This window comes from Cicer arietinum, chromosome 1 (assembly GCF_000331145.2).
Source record: "Cicer arietinum cultivar CDC Frontier isolate Library 1 chromosome 1, Cicar.CDCFrontier_v2.0, whole genome shotgun sequence".
Classification (NCBI taxonomy): domain Eukaryota; kingdom Viridiplantae; phylum Streptophyta; class Magnoliopsida; order Fabales; family Fabaceae; genus Cicer; species Cicer arietinum.
The window spans coordinates 48,185,061-48,206,700 of NC_021160.2; the positions used below are offsets into that span (position 1 = coordinate 48,185,061).

Here is a 21,640-nt window from a genome sequence, read left to right on the forward strand (position 1 = left end):
ATTTCCGAAAGCTACCGGAAAACTTTATTCACATGTTTTCTAGTAGTTGTTTGATTTTTTATAAATATTTTTTAAATTAATTTTTTTATTATATTAGTATTTATTTAATTCATTTGATTTTAACTATTTTTTTTCTCCAGTTGGTAGGACTAGAGATAGAGACGACAAAACTGTAAGAAGAATACATTACTTTTAATCTTCGTCGTTTATGGATGCTGCTCTTGAAAGGATTTGATCCCCGACAACGGCGCCAATTTGATCTGTTGTTGCACACGGGTCAAATACAATTAATAAAATGTAAACAGAGGTAATAACTCGAATCCTTTCACAAGGAATTCTGATATAATAATAATAACTCAATTGAAAGTTGAAATTAAAAAAGAGTTTTTTAGATTTTTGATTTAATAGAGCAAAACGATTAATCCACTTATTCGAGTTTCAGAGCTATCACATATTCTATTTAATTTCTAATTTGTGATTCTATTCTTAACTATAGAATTGATAGTAGAAGACGACGATTTATGGTGTATTAATTATCAATTATGGTGTGTTAATTATTAAGTATTATGATGTATTAATAATGTATTAATTATTTATGGTATATTATTATTTAAAAATATTTATGGTGTGTTAATTATTATTTATGGTGTATTAAAAAAAAAGACGAAAAACTTGTTTGAAGTTTTTCGGAAACTGTACCCAATAATTATGGTGTGTTAATTAATATTAATTTCTAGAAACTACAAATGTTTATGGTGTGTTAATTAATATTAATTATAATTGTTCATACTTACCTGATGGGTGTCAAAAACATTTGTAGTATCGACTATCGACGCAAGATTTATAACATTTATAAAAATAATAAAATAAAAAAAAATGGTGTGTACCAGAAATCTTTTCTAGAAAGTTTTTTAGAAACACTTTCTGTATCGGAAATCTTTCAAATGAAGTTTTCCGGTAGTACAATTTTTTCACTTCTGTACCGAAAATCTTTTTAAAAACTTTACGGTAAAAACCTTTTGTACCAGAAAACTTGAAAAAAGTTTTCCGAAAATAAGGTGTGTATCTGAATTCTTCAAAAAAAAGTTTTTCGAAAGTTACTGAAAATCTTTTTTCTGGCACCGAAAAAGATGAAATGGTAAAAAAAAAACTTTAAGTTATTAAAATAGTAAATAAAAATTAAGGGTACAATTGGCATTTTCAAAAAATTATGGATTATAGGTATAGAAATGGGGGTACAAGGTAAATTTTTTCTATCCATTTATTGTTATTGAAAGATCCGATAGAAAGAAGAAAAGTGAATAGGAAGAATAAAGGTGAATGGTCGTCTATTTTCTGATAATGTATTTTATATTACCGAAATTTGAATTTAATTAAGATTAAAAAAAATTGGAAAGTTGGATGAACATTATAAAGAAAACAACTTGGATGATTGACAATATGCATAAGGAGTCCACCTTTCAGAAGATCCATGAGTATTATGTCCATAAATTTTGTTTATTTTTAAAAGAGATGATAAATATTACCATAATTAATTCACATTATTGTGAAATTTATATTCGAACTCGGAACAAGACGTCCAATATAACAATATTTATCAATTGAGGTAGGACTTGTATTACAGAATGGAAGAGTAAAATTTACTGAATATCATTCATTGTATATCTGTATTACTGAGAAAATGGGTTATATATAGGAAACCCAAAAACTAATTATACATAAAAGAGAGAATTTAGTTAGAATAACTGACTAGCTAAAACAAACTAAACTGAATAACTAACTAGCTAAAATAAACTAAACTGAATAATCCTAAGTCAAAGTATAATACAATTCTATATATCAATACCCTCCCTCAAGATGATGAACATATGAGTAGAAGCTTGGATAAAAAAGTATGAAATGGTGTAGCTGGAGATGCGAAGAGATTGGAAGTAAACGAAAAAGATGTTGTTGAAGCTTTTCACTAACGATGTGACAATCGAGCTCAATGTGTTTGGTGCGTTCATGGTTGGAAGAATTTGAGGCAATATGTCTTGCTGATTGGTTATCACAATAAAGAAGTGCAAGTTTTGTGTAAGAAACCTTAAAATCATTGAGAAGATATGTAAGCCATTGAAGTTCGCAAACAGTGGAAGCCATGGCCCTATACTCGGCTTCAGTAGAAGAACGAGAGACGGTAGCTTGTTTCTTAGATTTCCATGATATAAGAGAATCACCTAGAAAAATGCAAAAACCAGTAATAGATTTGCGTGTGTCGGGACAACTAGCCCAATCCGAATCACAAAAGGACTTAAGTTGAAGATAAGAAGATGTTGGGAAAAACAGTCCCTGAGCTGGTGATGATTTAAGGTAACGAAGAATCTGAATTGCAGCCTGATGATGTTCGGAAGTTGGTGCTGTCATGTACTGACTCAATTGTTGAACAGAGAAGCTAATGTCGGGATGTGTATTGCTGAGATATATCAGCTGACCAATTAGGCGTCTATATGATGTAAGATCGGGTAGGAAAGAGCCTTCGTCTTTGGAAAATTTCTTGTTTTTCTGCATTGGGACATAAGCTGGTTTTGAAGCCAAAAGAACAGCTTCATGTAAGATATCTAGAGTGTATATTGCGTTGTGAGATGTGCAGGCCAGCCTTGGAGTGAGCTACTTCAAGTCCTAAGAAGCATTTCAAGTATCCTAAGTCCTTGATTTTGAATGTCTTGTTGAGGAAATCTTTAATAAAATGAATTTCAGCAATGTCATTACCTTATAGACCCATCTGCAGCCTATGAGTTTCTTACCATGTGGGAGAGGAGTCAAAATCCAAGTATTATTTTGGGTGAGAGCTTGAATTTAAGAATCCATAGCTTGAACCCAACAAGGGTGTTTGATCGCCTGCTTATAAGTATGGGGTTCTTGGACATAAGAAATAGCAGAAATTAAAGAAAAATGTGCAGGTGATAAATTGTTATAAGACAAAACTGAAGAAATCGGATATAAAGGATTGGATGAAGGATCAACCACAACTATATTGCATTGAAAATTCTGCAAATAAGTTGGTTTTTGCCTTGTTCTAGAGGACCTTCGTAAGGAAGGTGCAGGGTTGTTAGTAGAATCAGTAATAATATTTGTATGGTTATCAAAATGTGAATTATGAGGTATATTAGACACATGATCAATGTCATCTACAATATAAATGGGATCATCAAAGAGAAGTGTAGTAAAATCAGTGACATCATTAGGAATACAATGCTCATTAATAGAATCAATGGAAGGATAGGGAAAAGATATGCTCATAGAAAACAACATTTCGTGAAGTAAAAATATCACGTGTATGAATGTCAAATAAAACATAACCTTTTGTCTCTGGTTTAAATCCAAGAAAAATACATTTGCGAGCTCTAGGATCCAATTTAGTCCTATTATTTAATTAAGTTGAAGCAAAAGAAAGACAACCAAACACTTTTAAGTCATTAAATGTAGGTGGCATGTTATAAAGCATATCATAAGGTGTCTTGTTGTGTAAGATAGGTGTAGGTAATCTGTTGATAATAAAAGTGGCATGACAAAGAGCAAAAGACCAAAAACATTTGGGAAGTTTGGAGTGAAAAAGTAAAGTTCTAGTGATATTTAATAGATGTATGTGTTTTCGCTCAACAATGGAATTTTGCTGAGGTGTTTTCACACATGAAGTTTGATGTAAAATACCTAAATCAGAATAAAAAATAGGTATATTAAACTCAACACCATTATCACTTCTAATAGTTTTAATTTTTGTTGAAAATTGGGTAGAAACAAAGGTGATAAAGTGCTGGAGTTTAGATCGAGTTTCTGATTTAGCTTTCATAAGGAAAATCCAAGTGAATCTTGTGTGGTCATCAACAATGGTTAAGAAGTATTTATATCCATCTATTGAAATGTCACCAATTGGACCCCAAATGTCAACATGTATTAAATCAAAAGCATGTAAAGAAATGCTAGAACTTAAAGGAAAAGGAAGTCTATAAAATTTACCAAAATGACAAGCATCACAAATCACTTTTTTATTGATAGAAACATATGGGAACAATTTACATATATTGTGCAAAACAGAAGTAGATGGGTGTCCTAACCTATAATGCCAAATATCAAAAGAATTAGAATTCATACTATATACATGTTTATTACAAGAAATAGAATCAAGTAAGGTAGAGATTATTATGATGGCAAAACAGATTCATCATAGGACAAAACAGGGGTTTTTTGAGAACATAGAGATTATTATGATGCTCCACAAGCCCAATCATCTTCTGGGTATGTGAATCCTGAATAACACAAGAGTTTTTACTAAAGATTAGCCTACAATTCAAGTCATGGGTTAATTTAGAAGTTGAAATCAAACTGAATTTGAATTGAGGTATAAAGAGAACATTGTGTAAAGGTAAGGATTTATCAAAGATAATGTAGCCAGAAAAATGTGCAAAGATATGATTACCATTAGGAAATGTAAGGTAAACATGTTTAATCCTTTCGATTGTAGAAAAACATTGAATGAAATGACAAACGTGATCAGAAGAACCTGAATCCAATATCCAAAAAGAGAAGTTTAAAGAATCAGAACTTGTATTAGAGACACTGGAAATCACACGATTGGTGGAATCATTGGCCGATTTTTTATTGTCATGCATAGAATCTTGCTTTGAAGAATGAAGAAGGTTAATGAGAAGCTTAAAATCTTCCTTGGACAGTTGAGTGGAAGGATCATCTGGAGTTGAAATTGCAGAATGAACCGTCTTGTTATTATTAGCAGAATCAGATTTTGAAGTAGATGGTTTATGTGATCGATAACCCGGGGGAAACCATGTTTGAAGTAACAAGTTTCTACTGTGTGATTTGTTTTATGACAATTGGTGCAAAACATTTGATTTTTCGATTGACCTCGTCCTCTACCACGAGCAGGTTGGGGTGGGCCTTGGCCACCAAAACTAGGGTTTCCAGAATTGATATGAAATGCAGTATTATCGGGCGTAGTAGGATTGGTATTCGGTTCTTGTTGAACCACCATAGAATATACCTTGCTAATGGAAGGGAGAGGGTCCATGAGAAGAATTTGTGTGCGCACATTCGCGTAATTGTCGTTCAGACCTTTGAGGAAACACGTAACATATTCTTGTTGTTTGAAGGTGTTGACGGCTGTGCTAAGGTTACATTTGCAGGAAGGCAAACAAATACAAGAAGGGGTAGGGCGAAGATCTTCGAGCTCATCCGATAAGATTTTCAGATTCGTGAAGAATGTCGAAAGATTGCGATCTCCCTGCTTGATGGAGTAGAGATCGCGAAGAAGACCAAAAATTCGAAAGTGGTTACCTTTGGTGAATCTTTCGCGCAAGTCACACCAAAGATCGTAAGCGTGTCGATGCAAATAGTCACTGAGAAATATGAGAAGATAATGTTCTAATGATCCAAGAAATTACCATATTGTTGGCATGATCCCATAGCTCAAAATCAGGATGAGTTGACGCCGGTTGAGGAAGAGATCCATTGATGAATTGAATCTTGTTTTTAGATGATAAAGCACGTTTCACGGCCTTGCTCCAATTGTGATAGTTATTGTCGTTTAAGGGTGGTGCGACAAGAACGGCGCCGGGATTCTCACCAGGATGAAGATAATAAGGGTTACGAGGGTTGAGGGCGGGATCTTTTTCAGGAAAAGAGGCAGTATCATTTTGTGGTTCGAAATCAGAAGAATTGGAAGAAGAATGAGAGTTAGCGATGGACATGAAGAAATGGGAAATCTTGCAAAATGAAGGAGGAAAAGAAATTATGGGTTTGAGAAATCTGGAAAAAATTGAGGGTTTTGAGAAATCAGTGAAGCGGAAGTAAGAAAATTTGGGAAAGCTGGAAAAAAAATTTTGGGTTTGATATCAGTGAGAAAATTTGAAAGGAAAATTTGGTGGTTTTGAGAAATGAAGCGGAAGTAAGAAATTGTTAAAATCTGATATCATATTACAAGATGGAAGAGTAAAATTTACTGAATATTATTCATTGTATATCTGTATTACTGAGAAAATGGGTTATATATAGGAAACTCCAAAAACTAATTATACGTAAAAGAGAGAATTTAGTTAGAATAACCAACTAGCTAAAACAAACTAAACTGAATAATCCTAAGTCAAAGTATAATACAATTCTATATATCAATAACTTAAGGATATATTTTCTTTCTATTATTTGTTTTAAGAAAAAAAATATAAAATTTACTGTGAAAGTAGAAAAAACATTCAATTTTATTAAATAATGATGTATATTTTTTTACAATTAAACTAAATCATTAAAATTTACTTTTTTTTTTATTATTCGAATTTGCATTGCTATAATAGATTCATAGTTTTTCTATTATAAGTTTATAACCACTTGTGTTATGATCATGCCATTTGATGTTTTGATTGTTAATAAATTTTATATGAGCTCAACCATACTTCTAAATATGTTAATAGAGGCAAATAATTCACTTTGAAGAGATTATCTCAAAACAAAAATTATCTTTTCTTTGATTCAATTTAGTTAATGTCTATTAGGTTAGTTATAATTCATTGTAACACTCTAAAACTCTTCTTTTATCTCTTTTGGGAGAAAACATCACAAATATATGTGAAAAACACAATAAATATAAAATCTCTCTAGTCTCTTCTATGAAGTTTGGATTAGGGATGGCAAAAAAATCCGCACCCGCGGATACCTACCCAAACCCGTTTGATTTGGACGGAGAAAACCCGTTTTGATTGGGTGCGGGTGCGGGTGCGGATTTTCCCCGAAATTAAATTTCGGGTGCAGGGACGGGTGCAGAGGTGATGATATCCACCCCGCATCCGCACCCAAACCCGCCCCGCAAATATTATTAGAGTAAATTTTGAATTTTCTATACATATACATATCAAATATATTTAATATTTTTTTAAATATTAAAAATTATAATCTTATTTCTATATAAAATAATTTTTTATTTTATTATTATCTGATAATAATTATTTTATTATATTAATTATAATAGATATGATTTTTTAAATTTATAATTTTATATATATAAATGGGTGCGGGTGTGGGCGGGGAAACCCGAAACCCATTGTGGGCGGGGATGGGGGTTTAATTTTCACACCCGCTATGAAACAGGTGCGGGTGCGGGTTTTCCCCGATTAGTCGGGTGCGGGGGTGGAGGAGGCAAAATCCACCCCCGACCCGCCCCGTTGCCATGCCTAGTTTGGATATTCTAAAAATAGAAACGTACTTGTATATGAGATGTCTTCGATATCAATGTTTCACAAATATCTGTCGACACTTATCATATGAAAATCATGAAAATAAAAAAAATGATACATCTTTTTGAAAACATCGTGGAAATATGCATGATTCACTTTAAGATATTGTTATTATTCTTGAATTAAAAAAATTATCTATTGATGAACGAAATTTCAAAACTATATTTTTTATAAATGACACAATTAAAAGCGATTTTTTTCTAATGATATTTTAAAACATAAATTTAAAATATATTATAAAAATTATAATTATTATAATTATATTTTTATGATGACCGATCAATACATATTTCTTTATAAATATTCTACATTTACATAACTTTTTAAATACATTTTTACTTCATATTCAAGACTTGGTGGATCCATGTTATTCCACCTCTATTATCTTGGTGTTTACTCTTATGACCTGTTATTTAGCATGGTTTCCTGTGCTTTCGATGTTTCCGAGACCCCAACAAGTAGCAACTATGATATGCCCCTTCCACAAATGAATATGGCATTAGTGATGACTTAAATTGGGAATGCTGTAACTTTTATAACAACTTAACAAAGCTGATTTTGTTTTAGTTTCTTGGCTAGGTGAATAGGGAGCACAATTAACGTTTCATGCGTATACTTATTACTCCATTAATTATTAGCACTACTACTATTTCACCAAAAGTTTTGTCCTTAAATAGGACCTGATTTTAAATGATTAGATACACTTCTTATTTTTTTATATATAGTCTTTACTAATATATTAATTTATTTTAGAAGATGAAAAAGTTAAAATTAAACACTCTATTTCACCAACAACAAAAATTGAACACATTTATTTATAAATTATATTTTAGGAACATCTATATATAAAATATAGTAAACTTTTTGTCTTCCAATAGTAAGTTTGAAGATAAAGTATCACTTTTAGGACAAAAAATTACTAGTTTTCGTATAAAAATCACCATTTTTGAAGTAAAAATTATGAGTAGACACTAAAATTACAACAAATGTGATCATTGAGGAATGAAAAAGACAATTAAATCTTATCTATTCAACCATGTTTAAAAGTTTGAGAGTAACTTATTAAATATAATAAGTCTTGAATTTGATTAATTATATAAATCATCTTGCAATAAAAAAAAATCTAATTTAATAACTATTATAAAAAAGAAACTTCAAATTTAATTTTAAATAAGGGATTCATCTTTGGTTGGTGCAAACAAAAACACATGGAAGATAACAACTTTTTATATAGATCTCAATTAATTCAAATGAATAGTTTTTGTAATTGCAAACTACTTTAGTTTACCCAAAAATTTAGTTTTAATACTCATGCTCAAATCTCAATATTATCACAATATAAAATCACATTGATCCAAACAAGAACGACTGACTTTAATACTTGAAAGTTACTTTATACTCGGAGGTGGGGTAATACCTGCAAACAATTTGACACTTGAGTAAGTTGATGTTTGAAGAGAGTAAGAGGTAAGATAGATGATAATAATGTACTTTTATTGGTGTCGAATGCACTATTTATATAGATGGAAGTTTCAATGCGGAGACGTTAAATGCAACGGATGTTGTGAAATCATCTTCTTTGACCGTTAAATTATGTCTTACCGTAAAAAACCTTAAGACTTTCATAGTAGATCATCGTATTGGACTAAGTCGGAAAACAAGTCTGGATTAGACTTAGGACTATTCTGAAACACACTAATTTTAATGTAGACAAAAAGATTATTTATATTTGTTAGTTTGCATGTCACTACCATAAACAACATGGGGGTGTGAATAGTGAATACTGTAAACAGCTGTGGTATACAAATTTAATAAAAGAATCATACACAACTAGTACTATTGTTTTAGGGTGGGGTGCTTTACTTATTACAAACTAACACTAGTTGACTATAAATTAATGAGCCCTTATAAGAAAAATCCACTTAAGTCACATTTAATAATAAATACAAACTTAAAATTCAATCTTTTTTTTTAATCTTAACTTCCAAATTTTAAGAGAAAAAGATTTTAATAATATAAAATTTGGTCAGGAAACAAGTCAAATATAAACATTGATTATTTAATCAAACTCGGCAAAATGTAACCAAATTGTTTTATGGTCTAAGGAACCATTTTTCTTTTTGTAAGTTTTTATTATAGGCAAAAAGGAAACATTTGACACCTTATTATTGCTATTTAAGTTGGTATAAAAAAGAGAAGAAGAAAATGTTATTACTGTTGTAGTAAGTTGCAAGTTTTTAATATTTCAGTTAATTTCCCACCAGTTGTTGTTTCAGCTTCAGTCTTTAGCTCTACTCTTCCTTTTGGTTCCCTATCATTGTTTGTTGTTGGTTTCATTTTCATTCTCTCTCTCTCTCTCTCTCTCTCTCTCTCTCTCTCTCTCTCTCTCTCTCTCCACTCTATCTAACACACAAACACAAGCGTCATTTACTTGCTTCTTCAACGCTACCTAGCTAGCTCCACAACACGCAACAACAATATTAATAAACAACCTTAAAATACTCACTTCATGATTCTCACGTTCCACAACACAACACTTTTTCTTCAATCCAACTCAACTCTTATTACTATTTCTCATTTCTTAAAATTAAATCACCATTTTCTCAACAAATCTTACATCTTACCACTTTCTTAATTCACATATTTTTTTTATATTACAAAGTAAAAGCCTTTTTCATTGCCACCCATGACACAAATTCTCCACTCTCCACCCCATTTTGCTCCATCAACAACAACCTCTTCTCCTTCTCCTTCTTCTTCCTCTCCTCTCTCTTCATTCTCTTGCCATGCCATTTTTCAACCTCCCTCACACCCACATTTTCCACTTTTTGAACTTCTATTGACCCTTTTCAGAAAATCTTTGTTTCCTTTCAAGAATAGTGCCACCAAGACCCTCTGCAATATGGACATTAGTCCTCCTACTAACGTGCGCCATGTTGCGCATGTTACCTTTGATAGGTTCAATGGTTTCTTGGGTTTGCCTGATGAGTTTGAACCTGATGTGCCCAGAAGACCTCCTAGTGCTAGGTATATATATCACTAATTCAAGACAGGAAAAAAAAATGAAATTTGTCTCTAATTTGACACTAACTTTATTTTATAATTCAACTTTAGTTAGTAGTGTATATCAATCATTGTTATGATCTTCTATTCCATTGTTGATTATCATTTATGTCAATATTGTTTGGATCTATCTAGCACATACATTTTAAATTGAAGGTGTGTACAATGTACAACATGACTCTGATGCATATAATTATATTGAATTATTTCTATTTTTAAAAATTAGTGTCAGTATCATGTACAAGATGTTTGTGTTTGTGTGACATTGCATTATTAAATGGATGGTTCCTAAGATTTTGATCATAGAATGTTTAGAACTATGCTAAGAAAAATATAGGCTGACTTTATTTGATTGAATCCTTTTCATTGATCTAATGTGTACTTTTTGTTTTACCTTTTTTTCTCTTTTTGTTTTGTTTGATTTTCACATGTAGTGCAACTGTTTTTGGAGTTTCAACAGAATCCATGCAATTATCTTATGACTCAAGAGGGAACAGTGTGCCAACAATTCTTCTGTTAATGCAAAGGCATCTCTATGTTCAAGGAGGGTTGCAGGTTCATAACTAATATTTATTTGTCTAAATCTCATTGAGAGAAGAAAAAAATAAGTTCTGATTTATAGTTCAATTTACAGGTGGAGGGGATTTTCAGAATTAATCCAGATAATACTCAAGAGGAACATGTTAGGGATCAATTGAACTTAGGAAATGTCCCTGATGGGATTGATGTACATTGTTTGGCAGGACTAATTAAGGTATGTATGTCATTGTTTCTGTTGATGTGTTTGTGAATGCTTGTTTAGTGAATTGATTTGAATGGTCATATTGCAAACAAAATTAGTCTCTTTTGTGATATGATAATGATGAATTGTTTTGCTTGCAGAATTTATGGTTTGAAGACTTTTTCCTTTTTCAGAAAGGATTGATTTAAAAAACAAAAATTGTAGATCTGACTAATAATAGAATCGTGTGTTCAAAGAATTGATTCAACATGTAATTGATTGGAGAAAAGAAACTATCAATTTCAAATAGCTGTCTGTCCAAGTCTAATAAATGAGACAACCAAACAAACATCATTTTGAAAGAGCCACATTGGCTAATTTTATGAAATGAATGCGATTATCTAAGCTATGCAGTGTTTGGGATGGTAAGCTGAGAATCTAAAATATCCTGTAGTTATGAAGGGAGGGTTTACAAATAAGTTCGGTTTGTTTTAATTTGACTCTTTTCTATCTATTTTCTTCTTCTCATTTTCCTAAAGTATCCTTTATTAAATAGTTAAGTCAGACAAATGTTCTATTCCCACTCTATGCTTATCTAGGCATCAGCATTATGTGTGGGTTCGGGTTCAAATTTGTTAATCCAAACAAAACCGACCGTGGCTTATTCTGTCCCAATTTCGACCGATTATGTCATCGATGTGAGCGGGTTGCAGGTCAGATGGATAGATTAGATCAGGTTATCGACCCTTGATTGGGCTGTTTCTCATGGAGTTTTTTTGCTGATTACAATTATTTTTTTTAAGTAAAAATTTTTTTCATACATTTTTGGTTAGCTTGTGGTATGTTTTTTTCACAATGGCACATAATAGTGCGAACGGGAGAATTGAGTTTCGTTGAAAAACATTGAGTAATTTGAGTTATGTAAAAAGAAAATGTGAAAAAGGTACTAAGTAAGTGAAACTATCTGTTTTATACATAGAATCAATGCAGAACCATGCTTATCCAAATTTCTGTCATGTAAAGAATTACTGTATTAAAACTGTTCTTTTTTTCAACCCAAATACACACACCTAGAAACCACAATACATGTGTTTTTCATCTTAAAGTTTTATGACATTGCTGGAAACAGAAGTATTATGATCTTAATGTCATGATTATTTGACAAGAGTTTCATTTTATTTTTACTCATTGACAAGAGTTTCATCATCACCATGCATTTGCATCTTTGAAGGAAACAGAAGTATTGTGCTTAGAATCTATAATTTGTTTGTGATTTTGTTTTGGCATGAAGGAGATGCATATGCGTTACTACATACTATATACTATGATAATTTAGTTTGATATTCTTGTACGTTTCAATTTCAAGGCATGGTTTAGGGAGCTTCCTACCGCCATTCTCGACTCATTATCACAAGAGCAGGTGATGCAATGCCAGACTGAGGAAGAGTGTATTGAACTAGTGAAGCATTTACCTCATACAGAAGCTACACTCTTGGATTGGGCCGTCAATCTGATGGCTGACGTTGTCCAACATGAACATCTTAATAAGATGAATGCACGCAACATTGCCATGGTTTTCGCACCAAACATGACTAAGGTCTGTTCCAATTCAACTTTTTTTATCTAAATCTTCCGATTCTCAAGGAAAATTGACTATGGTAATCTGGAGTTCAGTCTGGAGGTAAGTAAAGTCTGGTCAAGTCATCGAACTCAGGTTCTCCCAAATGATCCGTCCTTAACTGAAGCTCATAAACCACTTGAGACCAACCACTTGGTTTGTTCCAATTCATTTAATTCTCAAGCGATTCCAGGGACATTTAAGTATTTTTGAACTTTTATTATGTCACGGTTATTGGTTATTCTGATAATACTTAGGTTCAAGTTAATGACAGTATTTGGTTTTCTTGATTGCAGATGGCAGATCCATTCACTGCATTAATGTATGCAGTTCAAGTGATGAATTTCTTGAAGACACTTATAATAAGGACGCTACGAGAAAGAATGGATTCTGTGGTGGAATCTAATCCTAAATTGAATTTAGAACCTTCTGATGAGAATGGACACCATAGACTTTTGAAATCATGCCAGCAAGAAGATACTGCAGTAGACAATGAAGAGGCTCAAGAGGAAAACTTTGTTTCAGAGAAACCTGTCTTAGAATGTTCAACTGAATCCCTCCAAAATAACTCCTCAACTGGAGGAGAATCTGGTAGTTTGATAAGCACTTCTGAGAATCCAGTTTGCAATGAGGACTTGTATTGTGAGTTTCCGCCCAAAAGAAACATGGGGAAGAATAAGTCTGGTCAATCAAGTAGTTCAAATGCTAGAAAAGGGTCTAAAAAGACAAGAGGCCAGCAACATGTGATCAATGAAAAAGTGTTGGTTGAGAAAAAGGGAATGAGGACTTTGAGCAACACTGATACAAGATCCGACAGAGTAGAAGCGTGGCGGTAAAAGAATCACTCAATTGTAAATTGATTATTTCACATTGTGTTATTGTAAGTTTGTCTAAAAGTCTCATGTTGCAAATTTGTAAGGGAAGTTTGTGAAGTGATTGATTCCATTATGTTTTCTATATTTACTTGGTTTGTTTAATTTATCTGTTTTTCAATAATAACAATATTATGATTACACTAACATTGTAATGAAATCTCATTCCCTCTTCACAATTGTTCCCTAATCATAAATTCACCTGTCATTATTGTGATCTTTAATTCACTTTTGGATCTTTAAGCTACTAATTTGGTTTCCTGCCAGTTTATGGCTAGTGCAACAAGTTTGGGATATCCTTACATAGCTAAGATGGCAAAATGATAAGTGGATAATGAGTTTCAGTTAAGGACAAATTAATTGAGAGTATCCGAGTTTGAACCTTCTAGCTGAAACAATCATTGATTTGATTTTACTTACCTCCTAATCGAAATTCATATTATCAAGGTCTTTTTCTCCTGGGAACCGGAGGGTTAAGACTTAAGACTAGAAAAGATGGTAATATGGTATGCTACGTGTTTAAATTTGAATGGAACCTTTTTCTTCGGCCATGATAGTGAAATTAGAGCTTTACAAACTTTAATGAAATCAACAATAATGTATGATTGATTTTGGAGGCATCAAGGTCCACAATGGTAGACCAATTGATGGAATTTTTATGGAGGTGGGAAATATTAGGAGGATGGAAAACCACACACAACTATGAAAATTTAGAGTCAGAAAAAATGTTGAAAGTATTCTCTAATCAAAACATATCAATCTGTCATTTATATGTATATTGCTATTGCTATATTAGGATAAGGCATTAAGAGACAAGGCCAAACGAGAACCAACCATTTTTCTAGACTGGACCAGACATGTATTGATTGAATCATAAGTGGAAGTCATAGAACTAAAAGGCATGCATGCCTTAGTTCTTGGTTTGTGGCAATTCTACTTTGTAACCTTATCTTAATGCAGAAAGCAGATTGTTTTTTGTGATTAATAACACTAATCACAAAAAATGTTGTACTTAGAGTGTATAAGTTGTTTTCATACGATACTGTAAGGAGTATATTGAAATAAACCAAAAACAATTTATGGATATATATAATCTATTTTCGTATCTTCTCCTAAATATTTACACAATGTTATAAAATAAGATGAAATAAACTGTAAATTAGCTAACACACCCTTAATGTAAGAAATGAAGGAGCTCATTAGTCCATAGCTGGTTACCTGCAAAACAAAGTGTATAGGAAATGCAGACTAAGTAATAGAAATTCATCTTAAGGACACCTAATTATTGTAAGACAGTTAATACCATATGAACTAAGATTTGGTGGCCTAATGATCCTAAAGTTGCATGATTTAACTTTTTTGCCAATACGAACATGATACTGTGGTACCATATTTCACATGACTAAGTCCATAAACATGCCATGTTGCAAATACTATTGAATCTTGTGGAGCCACTTGGACAACTACAAGTGGAAGTGATTCTATAAACGTGTGATTAGTGATTAAAGATTGGAGAGAGGTATAGCTATATTTATGTGTACAAAATAGTCTTTGCCATTTACATTAGTGGACTCTGGACAGCACCATGACAGGATCGAATCATTGCTTAAAATTTGTGGTCCTGTCTTTTATGTCCTTCCTCAAAGGGAACTTGTAATTGGATAGCCATCTGGAGTAGCATACTCATGATTATTGCACCTTTTTTTTATATATATTTAGGTAGAAAATTATTATAAGATTAACAGATTTTGTCTATGCAATTAGTTGTTACACACAGGAAAAAAAAAATCTTATAGAAAAATACCATGTCATCAAGTTATTTCCCATGACTGTGGAATAAAGGCAACTTGCATGCCCTTTGAATATAGAGGTTACCTGCCCAACTTAAAGAATCCTACCCAAAAAATCTGTAAAGTTAAATCTCACTAGATGGTTGTGTTCACTGAAACACATTGCAAATCTAGACCGTTTGATCTTGACCGAACAATCTTTAGTTTAAAATTTTGTAAACTTGTTTTAGATCAGTTTCGCAAAGTTGGAATATGAATTCGTTCAACAGAGACCATGTGACTGCATGAATATGAGATTATCTCGACTGCTACTGATTATTTGGTCTAGTTACTAGTCAAATACTAAGGATTTTTATGGAGGCCCCCAAATCCTGGTCAAGCATAACATAACCACCCATTTATAAGTCACGCCAAAAGAAAAAGCAAGACACAAAAAACAGACCTTGTAACTACATATATAATAGCATCTTCCTCTTGATTTTTTTCATCTCATCAATTTTCATTCGTCCTTACCCTTTTCTTCTCTTACTCATCTTTGAAAACTTATTGTCAGTAGAATACTAGCTAACTATCAAGCAAGGCCATGGCAACATGTGGGAGCCTGCAACACATCTTTGATAACGTATTGCCAGAAAACCCAACACTGCTTGAATCCCTCTCATGGAACAAATTAAACCTGTAAGATCCATAAAGGAGTCCTCTTCCTGTACTGAGATATTTGGTGAACTCCATTTCAAGGAATCATCACCACCCTCATCATTATCAACAGAGATAAACCACACAAAGCTCAACCAGAACAAAGACTTTGAGTCTTCTGATACTAGTAGTCAAACTCCATCCTCAGCTTCCTTTTCAAGCACCCTAATAACAACAACTCATACCAACAGGCACAAAACTAGTGACAGCTTTTCCTGGTTGAATTCGGAAAGTTTGCATCTTTGCACAGAGGGTCTTGGTTTCGAGAGTTCAGACGATGTTGAAGACTTAAAGAGTGGAATGAACGAATATTGGCAAACGGATCAAAACGAGAAAGACAGTGTAATAAAACAACATTTATCTTCAAGAGATCATTCTTATGGAGAATGTAGGAGGTCAAGGGTTATTAATCAGTATCCTCCTCCCATTTCATGCATTGGGAGGACAGGGAAGCCTTGGGTGTATTTCATGTCTTATAGGAGTGATGGTAGACTTGTCATCAAAGAGATAAAGATACCTACACAAGAGTTCCTTCATGCTTATAGAGAGGATGGAAGGCTCAAGCTGCAGTTTGCTCACCGTGATGATGAGTTTCCAGAAGAGGAAGAGGATGTTACGGGAAGTATAGATGGTGAAGGAGAAGACATGAGAAAAGAAGATCATGGTGGTGTAACACATCATTCAAATGAAGAAAAAGAGATTGATTGATGGTCAAGTTACTTTTTATTCAATTAAGGAAAAACAGAAAGATTGAATAACCAAGTTACTAGCTACAAAAATAACACTAAAAAACTTGATAAGCACTCTTTTATATATGTTGGCTTTAATTTTGCTCATCTCTATTTTACAGATCATAAGTTTTTTTGTTTTGTGCCTTCTAATATTTGTCCCCTAAAGAGAAAATTAGAATGTTTTATAAGATGCACAATGTTGTTCATCAGAACACTTATATCCCTTGCAAACGTGTATTGTTGAAGGCCTATGATTCTGTTTCATTTCATTTTTGAGAGAGGAGTATGTGAACTTATTTTTTTGTTGATGAAGTTTACACGAGACCTATGACAAGGAAAGAGACATGAACACACTTTTACTATATGTATCAGTTGAGCTTACAAGCCCTATGTATTAGTTTCAATTTTCAACAGAGTTGGTTGCGATTTCTTCCTCGTGAAAAAGAGAATAAAACAGGCCATGCAAATGACATTATTACTTTTTTGGTCTTCCTTTTACTTCAAAAGAGTAATATATAAGTAAACATCCACTAATGCAATCTCAAAATTCAGAATTGGCTAAAATTTATTACATCACTCTCTTTCACACAACTTCAGCCTAATCATTAATCAAACCGTAAGATCATACATGAAAGTGTTTAAATCAAACACTCTTTATTCAACAGTGAGAATTGAATCTAGCTTCGCATGGAAATCGCGTCATGCAACTCCTAAAGCACATTTTCTTATCGCGGAAAACTCGAAGATAAAAACCAAGGGAAAATAGGACTGTCTAGTCTTCTAGAAATAAACCAAAACCCATAATCAAGTAATAAGATTGCGAACGAGATGCAACATGAGAAAAGATCAAGTAATGTGTTTAAATGGTTGGTTCTACAAAACATCAAAATAGTTTGCTCATTGATCTTTAATTTGCATATTTATTAAATTACACAGAAGCTGCAGACGGTGTTTTGTGTTCTGCCATGTTCTTGTCTTCTTGGAAGGTGAAAAATGCTCTGGAAGTTTGAAAAGGCTTAAATCATCCCAGGCATAATAATTATGTAACAGTGACAAAGTAAAATGTTTATCACAGAACACGATTGTTTCCGTCTAATGTTAAAAGAACCTTATATAGATCTGGACGCCGATCACGAAATACGCCCCAACTATGTCTCATGGATTTGATTTTGTCCAAATCAAATTGAGCAATAAGAACTGCTTCCTCTTTATCATCAGCAATTGAAACAATTTCTCCAGTAGGCCCTGCTTGTTGAAAAAAAGAGGCATAAAAAGGAAATGGGAAGTTAGGCTCCAGCTGAATCTTTTCAAGGGCATGAAGAAATAATGAAGGGGAAAAAAATCAATTAAATGTACTCCCTAGTCCCTCCGATCTCAAATATAAGAGAAAATGAGTCAACAAAAATGAAAGTATTTGGTCCAAATTTTAGAGCAAATACATCAACTTTTGTTGACCCAACTTTCTCTTATATTCAAGACCAGAGGGAGTAAAATATGAAAGGATGGAGACTAAACGGCAAGATTGATAAAAGGTTCAAATGAATTAATGCGGAAAAAAATATAATCTTTTAAATATGAGGTTTTATCACTGTTCAAGGAGTAACATTTGTTTGCAATCCGAAAAGAAAACAGTTCAGTCAAATTACCTGCAATGAAGGAGTTTCCATAAAATACTATCTCACTTTTTCCATGCTCAGTCTCAATTATCTCATTTCCTATCCTATTTGAAGCCACAAGAGGTACCTGCAGTTCCCAAAATTAATTCATCAGATATGTCTGAAAGTTTAAGCATTCATGTATTTGCAAGTGGTTAAGCCCTTAAATGTATAAAATATTATAAATACAAACATAAATAAATATATATCCTTGTATGATATTCAAAACCTACCAGATTGGCCCCCGCATGTCCTTGCATTACTCGTTTCCAATGGTCACGAGAGTCAATGCTTTTATCGTGAGGTTCAGATCCAATAGCAGTTGGATAAAATAAAATCTCAGCACCTTGAAGCGCCATTGCTCGAGCTGCCTCTGGAAACCACTGATCCCAGCAAATAGCTGGAATGACAATTAACTAATTATTATAGTTTGAAATATTGATAGATTCACTCTAAATAATAGTTTGAAATATGCTTTGTAGAGATAGGCTAGAAGAATAAAATGTCAACTAAAGTTCTTACCGACTCCAATTTTTGCATATTTTGTCTGGAAAACCTGTTTTGGCAAAAAAAAAACTCAATGTTACACGATGTTCATTGGTCATAAAATAGAACAAAAAACAAACGTTATTCATAGCAGTGACTATCAATTAAGGCTATACCAACACCCACCTTGAATCCAGTGTCACCAGGATTAAAATAGAACTTTTCCTCATAACCTGTATGGAAGATAGTATAATTAGTTATGATGCGCACATGGTAAATGATAACACATAAATAACCAGAATATTTCATACCTGGTCCATCTGGAATATGGGATTTTCTATAAATTCCAAGATCTGTTCCGTCAGCATCGATAATGGCTATCGAATTATAATGTGCATTGTTTGCCTCCTCAAAGAAGCTAACTGGTATGACTACACCTAACTCTTTGGCAAGTTTCTGCATCCTACATTATGCACATTGAAACAAGAAGATTCACTACAAAATAATGCATAAAAAAGGACAAAAGTTCAATCTAATCCTCTGTCTCTTAAACAGAACTGCAGTAATGTTTCAAGTCCTATGGTTGACATGAAAGCACTAAGTGTGTATTTGGTTCTGCGGTCACAAAAATTGATTTAAAATGAATTGAATCTATAAAATTGATTATGGCTAAAAGTGAGTTGAATGCAAAGTGATTTATGTTTGGATACATGCATGTAAAAGTAGTTTGAATAATAAATTTGAGAGTAAAAATCAATTGTAGAGGAAAAGGCTTCAAATTCTAACTTCAAGTTAGAATAAATTCTAGAGGCATAACCAATTCTAATCCATAACATCCAAACATGTCAAACTCAATTCTACAACTTTGAAATCAAATTTGTCTCCTCCAAAAGTGGTGGCAAACATGCACTATGTGAGAAGCAAATAACAGAAGCCACATTTTCAATTCTTTTACCTCATAATTGTAGGATGGTCCTTATAGGGCTTAGCTCTTTGGATGAAATCCTCTCTTTGTGCCTGACAGAAGTAATAACCCTCAAAGAGTTCCTGAAATTAGTCATGCATCATTAAGATGATCCAAACACACGGAAATAAGTTGGAAACACTGCTAGGGACATCCAGGGTTTTAATATGCACACCTGAATTAGAACAATGTTTGCACCCTTGTTATGAGCAGCTCTAACAAGTCTGCATAAAAGAGCCATAAGCATGACAAAACATTCTTATACTTTTTCTTTCCTTTATTCAATTTATTAATCTATAGGTTATCTCAGATTCTCACATATACTCTAAGAAGAATTATTAGGCAATAAAAAATAAGCTCAAAAAGTTTCAGTTAGAAGCACAAACAGAACCCAGTTGACAGAACTGAACCTTTTACATCTAAATGGCAAAACAAAAAATCTACCAATAAACTCAAAATGAAGCTCCTTCCCCAAGAATAGGAGCAAAATACTAGAAGCAAGAATAGTGTCGTGTGCAATGAAGAACATCAACAACAACAACGAAGCATTATAGCTTTTATAGGTTTTCATCTGCCTTTAGTAGTTTGACTAATCTCCATCTGATCTACTCTCTTTACTACAGAATCAATGGGTCTTCTCTCCATATGCTCAAACCACCTAAGCTGAGTATTCGCCATAATTTTCCCGTGTGTTTTTTAGAGTAAGATTTAGGTTGAACAATAAAAAATGGGATTTGATTACTATAAGAAAATAAAAAAGGTGGAATTGGAAGAAAAGTGAAGGTTGATATGAATGAATACCTCTCGGCGGTTGCAACATTGGAGGAGAGATCATCGGAGCAAGCAAACTGAAGAGCGGAAACAACGACTTGTCTACCCTTGTCTTCCATGACGTCGTTTGGATTTTGCGATGAGAAAAAGAGAATATAATTCGATAGCAAGCACTCTTATTCTGCTGCGTATTTTTGGAAAATAAGAACAACAACGCTTTATGCATTCTGTGTGTTAATAGCGTACAACATTCCTTCTCCTTTCGATTTCTTTTACATTATTTTTAGTGCCCAACTTCATATATTATTTTACAATTATCATATATATTCGTTAAATTTTTATTCACTCATTCCTTACTTTATTTTATTTTTATTTATCTTTTGCGTTAATAAAATGTCACTATCACTTAGTATAAAGTTAGTCAAATTAGATTGTTTATTTAAGAAACAAACACAAATTTAGTATGTCACGTTGTCATTAAATTTTTTTTTTTTTTAAGTATTGATATTTCTACAAGAGATTTGCACACAAAAATAGAAAAACCCACAAAAATAAGGAATTTGATTGATAAGTAATTGGCAAACCAAACATATCAAAATGATGATTATGATTTGTAAATATTGCAGCCACATATCATTATTCTCTTTCTTATAAATATCTCTTGTAACAATTAGCATTTTTAATTTTTTTATCAAAGAGTATTAGATATGAAATATCAAATTAGTTCATAAAATTTTATATTTAGTATCAGTTTGATTCATGCAATTACATACTTAGTATGAATGAGTCCAAACGATTAATATATACAAAACCGAGGGATATTTTTATAAAATTTATGCAAAGTAGGGGACTAACGTAACATTTTATGAAAGGGGATAAGTAACTCAACTGATTTTAGTTAATATTTAAAAAAGTTGAAAAGTAAAAGGATTATAGAGTTCAAATATAAATGAATGAAAAAGTATTAATATATCAATTAATATACTAACTTGTCTA

The 21,640-nt window shown here is 32.5% G+C and overlaps 3 protein-coding genes across 3 annotated transcripts; 2 read left to right on the forward strand and 1 right to left on the reverse strand.

The window, feature by feature from the left end:
* Positions 1–9,637: 9,637 nt before the first annotated feature.
* LOC101503884 (rho GTPase-activating protein 5) lies at positions 9,638–13,636 on the forward strand. The gene is made up of 5 exons (XM_004487433.4): positions 9,638–10,304; positions 10,775–10,895; positions 10,975–11,094; positions 12,428–12,658; positions 12,976–13,636. The coding sequence occupies exons 1-5, from the start codon at positions 9,964–9,966 to the stop codon at positions 13,513–13,515; spliced, it is 1,353 nt and encodes a 450-aa protein (XP_004487490.1). The 5' UTR covers positions 9,638–9,963; the 3' UTR covers positions 13,516–13,636.
* A 1,638-nt stretch (positions 13,637–15,274) lies between these two features.
* On the forward strand, positions 15,275–16,991 carry LOC101503559 (uncharacterized). Its single transcript, XM_012717096.3, is given in 2 exon segments — positions 15,275–16,006; positions 16,009–16,991. Coding segments are annotated over 2 exon segments (819 nt in total). The 5' UTR covers positions 15,275–15,924; the 3' UTR covers positions 16,746–16,991.
* Positions 16,992–17,597: 606 nt separating this feature from the next.
* On the reverse strand, positions 17,598–20,931 carry LOC101503243 (N-carbamoylputrescine amidase). Its single transcript, XM_004487432.4, has 9 exons — positions 20,675–20,931; positions 20,049–20,097; positions 19,865–19,956; positions 19,221–19,372; positions 19,096–19,142; positions 18,946–18,979; positions 18,657–18,823; positions 18,415–18,511; positions 17,598–18,013 (listed from the first exon to the last, which is right to left on the reverse strand). The coding sequence occupies exons 1-9, from the start codon at positions 20,761–20,763 to the stop codon at positions 17,838–17,840; spliced, it is 903 nt and encodes a 300-aa protein (XP_004487489.1). The 5' UTR covers positions 20,764–20,931; the 3' UTR covers positions 17,598–17,837.
* Between the last annotated feature and the right edge of the window lie 709 nt (positions 20,932–21,640).

Bases quoted from the DNA above. Each gene is read 5' to 3' on its own strand.
- LOC101503884 (XM_004487433.4), top strand. From the start codon at position 9,964: ATGACACAAATTCTCCACTCTCCACCCCATTTTGCTCCATCAACAACA. The intron at 10,896-10,974 runs GTTCATAACTAA...TTCAATTTACAG, and splicing joins ATGTTCAAGGAGGGTTGCAG to GTGGAGGGGATTTTCAGAAT. The intron at 11,095-12,427 runs GTATGTATGTCA...TTCAATTTCAAG, and splicing joins GTTTGGCAGGACTAATTAAG to GCATGGTTTAGGGAGCTTCC.
- LOC101503243 (XM_004487432.4), bottom strand. From the start codon at position 20,763: ATGGAAGACAAGGGTAGACAAGTCGTTGTTTCCGCTCTTCAGTTTGCT. The intron at 20,098-20,674 runs GTATTCATTCAT...TCTTTTATGCAG, and splicing joins AATGTTGCAACCGCCGAGAG to ACTTGTTAGAGCTGCTCATA. The intron at 19,957-20,048 runs GTGTGCATATTA...GACTAATTTCAG, and splicing joins CAAACATTGTTCTAATTCAG to GAACTCTTTGAGGGTTATTA.